Below are 9,697 nucleotides of genomic sequence, written 5' to 3'. Positions count from 1 at the left end.
TCTCTCTCTCTCTCTCTCTCTCTCTCTCTCTCTCTCTCTCTCTCTCTCTCTCACATGTTACTGTTCCATTCACGCTCGGACACGCGCTATTTTTTTTTTTTTACTCGTATATTGTCCTTAACTTCTTTCTGGCTGGCTGCTTTTGGATGGACACTGTATTACTGTGTACGATTAAAACTTATCGATGCAACAACTAAGGTTTCTTAACTTATCATTTACGTTTCGTTTAAGTTACGCGAAAATTAAATTCGATGTATCAAATGCACTCTTCGACTCAAAGTTGGCCGTTATTTGAAGAAACTTTGATCCAAATAATCATTCTGATAAAGTATTTTCGTAGTTATTCGTTATTCGTACAGTTAATGAAGTTTCGTCGAGATGTGATTTTAGTAGTATTTGTCGCATTTTTGGGTTTAACGTGTTTTTTTTTTTTGTACGGTTTGTGTGGTATTCGTGGAATGTGATTTTTTGGTAATTGATAATTGTCGCGTTTTTGTGTCGTATTCGTCATATGTTTGTGCGGAATGTGTAACCTTTGCGCTGTGTGATTTACGTGGCTCGTGTGATATTTGTCTCATATCTGCGAGTAATGTGATTCTTGCGTGGAATATGACTTTGGTGGCGTTTATGTAATTATTCGTGTACATACTACAGAAAAATCACATACAATACGCAAGCTACGCATTCCACACAAAAATCACATTCAGTGCGTAAATATCACGTGCAATACCGCACAAAGGCATACAGACAACGTTAGGCTCGTTCAAATATCGAATAACGAATAACGTTTCATTCGTGACCCACGAGTAAAGCTTTCATCTAGATAAAAGTGTGCCCAACTCTGGTTCGATGGAGAGTTCAAAATGCGTAGCTCGTTATATCGTCTACGTAAAATCTATCATCGTAACGTTTCGTGTATGTGTGTGTGTTTTGTCGTGTCTGTTTCGTTAATTTAACTGCAAGCTATTCCATAGAGTACGTTATCATTCTACCTCGTAACGGTTCGGTTTCGAAGACTCGCTAGAAAAAAGAAAAACTTACTATGGCGTCTAGCTGTAAATACGGAGAAAAAGAAACTAGGTCACAGCATTGAACGTTTCTCTTTTCTAGGAGCGCTGGCGGTTATTTGCTTTCGGACGAAATCAATTTGCCAAACTTTATACACGGTAACGGTTCGCTTAAAACTGCGACGAGGAGTTGTTTACCTGCCACGTTAAAAAATATACAGATTACTCGGAGGGGCGACGATATCTGGAATCGAATTCTTAATATTTAAAAATACTTAGACGATTCGTCATGTTTGCTGCCGATCTTCTTCTTGCTCGGACAGAGGCGGAATGCCGTTCAAATGGTCCACGGCATTGTTTTCCGTTTCGTCTTGTTCGGAGAGCAACGGAACCACCTGCTGATTGCTGCCATCCGCTTCAGAAGGTCGCCTACTTTGTCCAGGCAAGAACGACATTGGCATCGTACCCGACGGTGTCGTCGGCGCCGAACGCGATAGCCATCTTTTCGTTTTGTTCTTCGAGCCAGGATGTCCTAGTGGCATGTACATCTTTCCTCGTGCCCTTCTGGCTTTGTATGATCCAACAACGTCGCCTGGACTTAAAGGCCGTTGCGTAGAGCCGTTTGCATTTGTTGTGCATAAAACTTGAGGTCGATTCTGATAACAAGGCAAAACGGTGCTATGCCCACTGGGGAGCTGTGGTAGCTGTTGAATTTTATCTAACAGTTCACGTAACTGTAAAACATTATCACATCTTAAAAACTGCATCCCTAATCTAATGCTATCAATGAATAATAATATTCAGCGATACTATCAAAATCAATACCTCTATCGTTGGACTAGTAGCCCGTGGTGGTGAACACGGAGATTGAGCAGCTAAACTCGATATGTCAGATGTTGTCCTATGATTAGCCAACGAAACAACAGACCCAACATCCATGTTTTCCATTCTCTCGCATTCCACTGCAGATAACTCGTCGACGCTGTTGTTACAGGAGTATGGTGGAGGAATTATGGTATTTGCTTCGTTTACCATATTGCACATGAAACTGGAGCTCAAGGAATCCAATGTGCTTGCATGCGAAAGGGATCTGAAGTAGCGCATCACAAATCCTGATGTTCCTTTGCCAGATCCCTCGTCATATCCGATCACCAATGGATACAGATCAGGCTTTGCTGTAACCTAGAATTCCATTGTGTTGATACGATGAATTTATACAAGTGGTGTCAATGGTGTCACTATGTGGTACATACCTCATTGTAGGGAGGTGGCAGGGCTTGAACGAAAGAACTACAGTGACTATAATGTGGCGGTGGGTACCACGGTCCTGTGGAAGCTCTATCCGAAGAAGCACAATCTTCCACCATGACCGATCTGCGGCGTCTCCATAGCCAACAACCAATATATGCTGCTGCTATGGCCAACCCTATAAGTACCGCTGCCCTAAATAATATAGAACATATATTGACTACAACTCTTACAGAAGAGTGGCTACATAAAGAATCATGGAACTAACCATAAGTACCAATAAGTCCAAATCAAGAAATTAAACATGTCTGATGCAGTGTGCACTTGGAATACACCGTAACAACAACCAAAGGAACAACAGTCTTTTGGAGGAGAGCAGCTGAAAATAATCAAATTTAGTTGCTCTATATGTTTCAAAAATTCAGGTAGTATGGTTTAAAGAAGCAGCTATTAAACTTACACATGCCCCCCATTGCACAGCCTAGAAGACACCTTAAAAATAAAGCAAGAAATTGTTATTGAACGAAAATGACATCAATGTAAGTGCAATCTATTCAAAATTAAGCATCACAAACGGGTGTATCGGGACATTCAATGTAATATTTTCTGCAGAAGAATATCGATGGAAAAGTAACAGAAACAAGCGTGTAGAAATTTGAACACCCTTCGAATTTTCAAAAAGAAACGTCACAAAAACTTGCCGCACAAAAACTTCACCGACACTCTCACATCCCATGGAGGGACATTCGACGAGAAAGGATTGTTTTTGCCGCGAGAAAGCGTGCACTAACGATGAATTTGTCGCGCACAATTGGTTCGTATAAATGAAAGGACGTGTCGAGTTGTGAGAAACAAAATTGAACGTGGAAAAAGACTTACTCATGAACGAGAAATACAGCGAACAGGGGTTCATTGTCTAGACACGGGCGAACCGTGGGTAAAACCGACGTATTGATCGACCTCTGGTCGAGGAGAATAGAACAAGGAGACACTGGTACACGAGATATGCGCTAACATTCTACGGGGTTATAGCATGCCGCAGCGGTACACGGTGGCTGCATCATTGGAAGTCGTGTTCCTCGCCGTCGTTCTTACTTGATCGACGAACAGCAGCGTCAGGAGTGCGGTCAGCACGGGCACTTCGAAAGCACGGCCTACGGTTTGCACCATAATTCTACCACGGAGTGCATGCCACCGCGCCACCTTATATAGTTCCATTTCGTTTATCATATATCTACCAACGGCTGCGGAACAAGCCGTCTTCCTTCCTATTCTAATTCGGTTCTCCGGGTCTTGCGCTCTGTGATTAATGTTGAGCATTAATCGATCGATCGGATTAAAAAAAGACCAATTGAACGTAATTGCAATTGCTACGAGCGATCCTTAGCTGTCGGAACCGAATGAAATTATATCCTTAGCCTTAGTCAAATAATTAACGAACATGATAATGTTTCTGACTTTAGGTTTGAAAATTGTAAAAAGTTTCGGTGTTTATTTGCAAAGAAATTTATTGAAGTCTATATGATTTTCGACTTGAAAGCGCGCTTCTAGAAGTTTAAATCGACCTTGTACCGCTGATCGGTAATTCGATTTATCGATCGACAATTGCCAAAATGTTGAATGTTAACGTTAAGTTCTCTCTGTACATTAACATAATTTTAGAAAAATGATTCTTCAGAATGTCATACGGAGATATTCTAAAATAATGAAAGTACATCATTCTTATAAAATAGTCGGTGACCTTGAAGTCCTGAAAACTGCGACCTTGGAGATTTTTGATCATCGCATTTGCTACCTTTTAAACACATAACATATTTTGCAAGCATATAATATATTCCAGTCCATCTTCAAATAAGTTTCTATACCCAACGAATTAAACTTCGGTCAGTCAAAATCAATAAAAACAATTTCAAATTCGATAAATGTATTAAAACATTAGTTGAGATAGTTACAGAAATTCATTTCAGAGCAAAACAGAACTTTTTGTACGGTTTTATTTGAATTTTTGACCTCACAATATCTAAAAACACCAAGAAATGCAAAAATGTATCAGTCAAATATTAACCCTTTGCGCTCAAGTGGCGCCTCTAGGGCGACATATACAATTAAAATGTGATTTTTGAACGTACAATATCAATTTTACTTATATCAAAATACAACTAATTATTCATTGAAATAATATACACTGAGTGGTGAATGTTTTTAGATGTTTCTTTTCGAAGCAGAGCTTTTGGTTTTACAGAAATTTGTTATAAAAATGGACTCGATTTGATTCTATAGAAAAATGCCTCGAGCGCAAAGGGTTAAACAATAATAAATATAATATTTCCTTTCTGTTGTCATTCGATGAAGCTCGAGAACAGAGATGGGCAAAACCCTAAGCTTCGAATAAATCTGAAGTTTGCCGATATGTTTGTCTAGCTTCCCTCTTTGGAAAATGTTCAAAAGAGGAAACGAGACAAACATATCGCCCAACTTCAGATTTATTCGAAGCCTAGGATCAGGGCCGGCGCAAGGCAGGTTCAGCGCGTTCGCCGGAACCCGGGCCCGCGGTCTACGAAAATTACTGAATTAAAAGGTACCGATTTTGATTAACTTTTTACAGACTGATGATACTGCAAACTTCATATCAGTGAACTGATATCAGTCAACTTGATATCAGCAAACTTCAAATTTATTCGAAGCCTAGGGTTTTGCCCATCACTGCTCGAGAAAGCATGCAAAAATAAGTTTATCGAACTTGTACACGTGTTTAACATTCAAATTATATTGACAGGTGTGCCGGTCGGTAAGTTCGTCACGCTTGAAGCTTGGCTGACGTTCCGATTGGTCGGCGCGGTGGTGGTGGCTGCGCTCCGATTGGTCGCCGGGGCTCGTGTACGCGACCACCGGCGTAAGGGCGCCGACGTATCTCGCCTGCGTGATCATTCGCAGTGCGCGCGTCGTGGAACGTGGGAGTGTCGATGCGTGACAAGTGCGCGGCGGGCGAGTACGAATACCACGTTGCCGGTGTGGGAAACGCGCGCGATCAAAATGTGACGGTTTGTGGATCTCGATCAGGAACAACTTGCCGAAGGATTCGTCGATCAACGGAACGAACTTGGCCATGAGCGAAAGTGCCTGTGCCCGCGAACACTTTTGGAGAACATGAGATTCTCGTAACAGGACGAAACGGTGAGTGCAAAAATAAATTATCACCTGCGCCGGTGTCACGAGATAGTAGTCAGCTTATTTGAATTGGTGAGAATACGCGTTTAACACTTTATTTACCGGGAGCCTATTTATAGGTTTTTTAATCGCAGTAGTTAGCTTTTCGAATTTATTTACTGTGTTGATGGTTGTCTGCTAACAATGTTCAGTTTTTGGGAACAGACTTGGCTTTCGATGTACCCAGTAATAGTATGAAGGAATGATTGTCAGCCTAGATTGGCATATGCTCCTGTAGAAAATTCTTTTTTGAATTAAACACTGTTTCTAAATAGCCCGGTAGATAAAGTGTTAAGTTTTTTGGATACAGAGGGTAGTTCAAATGATCTTTGAATTATTTTCCGATTGACAATACATTGTCCTATTGTTCTTTCATGTTATAATAATTTTCGATGTTAGATACAGAGCATTTTTATACACAGTAAAGTATATAGTACATTTACTACTGATACATTTTTTGGATACAGAGGGTAGTTCAAATGATCTTTGAATTATTTTCCGATTGAAATACATTGTCCAATTGTTCTTTCATGTTATAATAATTCTCGAAGTTAGATTATAATAATATCTTTATTGCACCTTACGCATTTGTGTGTCTCTCGTGCCACCGTTTGTTATCATATTCATCTCCTTGTAACGCGATAATTGAATACTGAAGACGTCGAGTGAATAATTAATGATTATCGCGAATCATCAAAAACGTACTCTTCCCTTAGAGTCAAATTTATGTCGCGTCGTTTCCTGTCGCGGGACCCGTTTCTCCGAAACATGTACACGGTTTCTTTTCTTCGAAAGTTTTGCTACGTACAATGTCTTTTATGTATGGTGCCTCACTGTGCGCTATACAACTTGAGGAACCAAACCTAACCAAGGGTTAAGCATTTTTAATAGGGAAAACGTTGATTGTTTTTATAATTGTACTTTTGACTAAAACAATTTTCAAAATGGATCGCGTTCAGTAGAATATTAACGTTTTGTTTGACAGCGTTAATCTCGCTAGCCACTTCCGGGAAACGGCGAGTGTAACGAGATCTTCGTACTCGAAAGAGACACGTTTAGCGAAGGAAAGTTAATTATGGGTCCCACAACAGGATCCAGTACTCTGGCGAATTTTTTCACAAAATACTACTAGATAATTATTACGCGTAGAAATTAATTCTGTGCCTTTATATTATCAAGTATTCAATCATTCGTTATTTATTTATTTTTTTTTTTTTTTGTAAGTTTAGTTTAAATAGAAATACTTACTCGCCATGTTGTTACGTTAGAGTACCAATTTTCTAAGTTCTCGAAAGTCTCAATCTGATGGCCATCGCAATTTATTTACATACAGTGGGTGTAGGAAGTATTCGTACACCGATCAATCTCCAAAAATTATTTTTGATGATCAATGACATTCTACATATTCTCGGAAATCTCTAGAATAGATAGATTACAAAAAAAAAAATAGCTATTTATGTAAGTTTCGAAATTAACAAAAAAAAAAGAAACAATCAATCGATAGAAATATCGAAGCAATAAGTATTCGCACAACTGTTTAATTTTTAAAACTTCATTAAAAAAAAAGAAATTTACATCAATGTACAAGTATATAACACTTCCTTCGTGGGATTTCCTTTTGATTTTATAATGATTGTAACTCTTCTAAGCATTAAATTAACTAAATTATTAGTTATTCGAAGTGGGATCTTTTTCAATTACTCTATTAGAGCAATTTTTAAAAGTACTTTACTGGAAATTTGATGTTTTCTAATTCGTACGAAGCAATAAACTAACGTGGTTATGTCATAAATTCTACTGTAAATGGTTCGTCATAAGAATCGTACAAATACTTATTGCTCCTATACTTTTACTTAAATTAAATTAATAAATTTTACTTAAATGCAAAAAGTGCATTTTCTTGTTTATTTCCCAAATTATATTAACTAGTTAATATCGTTTGGACTATATCTATCATAGAGATTTCCGAGAATATGTAAAATATCATTGATTGTAAAAAAATAAATTAAGAAACTACAATTTCATAGAAAAGTTTTTTGGGAAATTGATCGGTGTACGAATACATTCTAGAACCCACTGTATACGAAGTTCAGTAGCCATGAATATTTTACATTGTAAAATACTCATACTCAATACTTGATTACAAGTATAACAAGTAGTTATGGTAATTGTAGAGGGATAACACAAAACGAAATATTACCTTGCATGTAATGTCAGGTTATGTGTGAGACGTGTACAGATGTGTAATACATTGTAATAGAGATCAGACTGAGAACTCGGAAGGTTGGTGCTTCACTTGACGTATCAAAATTACAAATAGCTACATTTATTCTGACTGGAGTTATGAATGATTGAATACGAAGCCACAGAATTAATTTCTACACCTAATACATTAACACTTTCGTTGCGGACGAGTAGCCGTTCGCTGGGGGCTGCAATTATGATATTTTTTTTAATGAAAAATTTCTTACAAATGTTCTAATATGATTATTTTGAAAAACATATATTTGTGGTAACTTATTTTATATACAATATGATTGCTGAACAAAAAAAAAATGAAACCTGAAAACTAATGAAAACCATATATTTTGATATGGACGCACATATGCGTCATCCGCAGCGAAAGTGTTAGAGAAAAAAAAGAAAGAATTCCACCTACAAAAATCTGTTCGCGTTAAATGATGTCCACCTGATACCATTAGATATTTAGTTCGAATCCTTCGCTTTATACATCAAGTACATTTCTAGTCATTCGAAAGTCGTTGAGTTAAATGCTTCCACTTTGGGTATGTTGTTCGATATTAATTGATAAGTATACCGTTTCTGTTCCACAATCGAAAGTTTAAGAAGCCCGAAGGCCACGTACCCATGCGGGCTTTCGTATCGTGCCCGTCTAATTTTTCAGTCGTAATGGGAATCGAAGCGGAACGATCGAATGTCTTTAAAATGTTACGTAATTGCCGGGGAGAAAAAAAGTTTGTATTTATTGACGCTCGGAGTTACCATTACGCTACTCGACTATGCGTGCTGTTGGTTCGCAAACTAGCGCGGCTTATGCATATTGCATACGTTTCCATGTATAATGTCGCTTGTAAAAGGGGTTCTGCTCGTCCCGAGTGCTGCTAACCGCGTAACCATCGAGTTTCCCTGAGTTACTTTGTATTCGCCCGTCTCTTCGACATGCTTTGCACCCGATTCTGGGATAACGCTGACTAAACACCGTTAATAACTGTCAGATAGATATTGAAACCGTAGAATGTCAATGGAAAATTTGCCCGTTACGAATCGTCCACGTAAACGTGAATTCTTAAGACGATTAATTATTTGATTATCTGACTCGAGTTTTTATCTATGCTTCTATATTAATATTATAAACAGGTGAAATACGTTTGTATGAAGGACGGGATAATCTCTGAAAGTAATGAACTGATTCTAAACAATTTTTCAGTGATAGAAAGCTACACTATCCCTTAGTAACACAAGCTATATTTTATTTCGATATGAAAATACGACTTCAATATCTGTAAGCGAAGTTGAAGCAACACTATACTCAGAAATATCGTAAGCTCCCTATTTATTTTTCTTTTAAATTATTATTTATCCTTTTTACATGTTTACATATTTTCTATTCGCTTCATTTTACAAATTCACATATTCCTTATTTATTTTCTTTCATAAATACATGGATTTCTTGTCTATTTCATTTCGTAAATTCGTTTATTTTCAATTTAGTTTACTTTATTTCACACCACTCTCCCACCTTCTGTGGATAAAAACTGTAGGACGTTGCGAGCTTGCATTTTATGTTCGACTACCCTATGGCTACGTTCCAAGTTTCATCGCGATCCGACCAGCCGTCTTCCCGTGACAAACAGGCATAACTAGATTTTATTTATATAGACAGGAAGCTCGGTCTAGAGTCCCACAACATTGCCAATTGTTCGAATTTCACCCTAAGCCGAACGTAAAACAGTACTCGGTTGAAATACAAATACAACTTGGCGACCTATCCTTGCATTTTTTAATCCTTTCTATAGTACAAATATCGTAGATTAATGCCAAGTTGAAATCCACCGATATTTCCTTCTTAAAACAAAAACAAAGAAATTATATTTTCCACTCGTTAATTTTTAATGATACGTACGATATTAGTATACCTAGTAGAATTCTTGAGTTGAAATTTAAAAATGAAGGGAAATAGGAATTAACACTAAACGTATCAAGAGTAATGCATA

General features: G+C 37.8%; 2 protein-coding genes across 5 annotated transcripts in view; one reads left to right on the top strand and one right to left on the bottom strand.

The window, feature by feature from the left end:
- Positions 1–6: 6 nt before the first annotated feature.
- LOC128878064 (uncharacterized) lies at positions 7–3,486 on the bottom strand. Of its 3 annotated transcripts, XM_054125909.1 has the most exons (7): positions 3,351–3,467; positions 2,716–2,747; positions 2,524–2,634; positions 2,261–2,450; positions 1,833–2,189; positions 1,289–1,741; positions 7–1,205 (listed from the first exon to the last, which is right to left on the bottom strand). In XM_054125909.1, exons 1-6 carry the CDS (start codon positions 3,423–3,425, stop codon positions 1,295–1,297), a joined length of 1,212 nt encoding a protein of 403 aa, XP_053981884.1. In that variant the 5' UTR covers positions 3,426–3,467; the 3' UTR covers positions 7–1,205; positions 1,289–1,294. The 3 variants fall into 3 exon arrangements, with proteins under 3 accessions (XP_053981884.1, XP_053981886.1, XP_053981883.1); XM_054125911.1 differs by having other exon boundaries at positions 7–1,741; positions 3,135–3,486; XM_054125908.1 differs by having other exon boundaries at positions 7–1,741.
- A 1,588-nt stretch (positions 3,487–5,074) lies between these two features.
- Positions 5,075–9,697, top strand: part of LOC128878060 (uncharacterized) — a 45,542-nt gene continuing 40,919 nt past the window's right edge. For both annotated transcript variants that reach the window (XM_054125891.1, XM_054125890.1), the window contains exon 1: positions 5,075–5,429. The gene's annotated coding sequence lies outside the window, so the exon portion shown is untranslated. The remainder of the gene's footprint in view (positions 5,430–9,697) is intronic.

The sequence above is a fragment of the Hylaeus volcanicus genome, chromosome 6 (genome assembly GCF_026283585.1).
Source record: "Hylaeus volcanicus isolate JK05 chromosome 6, UHH_iyHylVolc1.0_haploid, whole genome shotgun sequence".
NCBI classification, from domain to species: Eukaryota; Metazoa; Arthropoda; class Insecta; order Hymenoptera; family Colletidae; genus Hylaeus; species Hylaeus volcanicus.
Note: the sequence above shows the minus strand (reverse complement) of the source record. Positions and strands in the feature narration are given on the sequence as shown.

Excerpts from the sequence above, each read along its gene's own strand:
- LOC128878064 (XM_054125908.1), bottom strand. The coding sequence starts at position 3,425 with ATGGTGCAAACCGTAGGCCGTGCTTTCGAAGTGCCCGTGCTGACCGCA. Across the intron at positions 2,748-3,350 it reads CGCTGCTGTTCGTCGATCAA|GTGTCTTCTAGGCTGTGCAA; the intron begins GTAAGAACGACG and ends TTTATTTTTAAG. Across the intron at positions 2,635-2,715 it reads CTGTGCAATGGGGGGCATGT|CTGCTCTCCTCCAAAAGACT; the intron begins GTAAGTTTAATA and ends GATTATTTTCAG.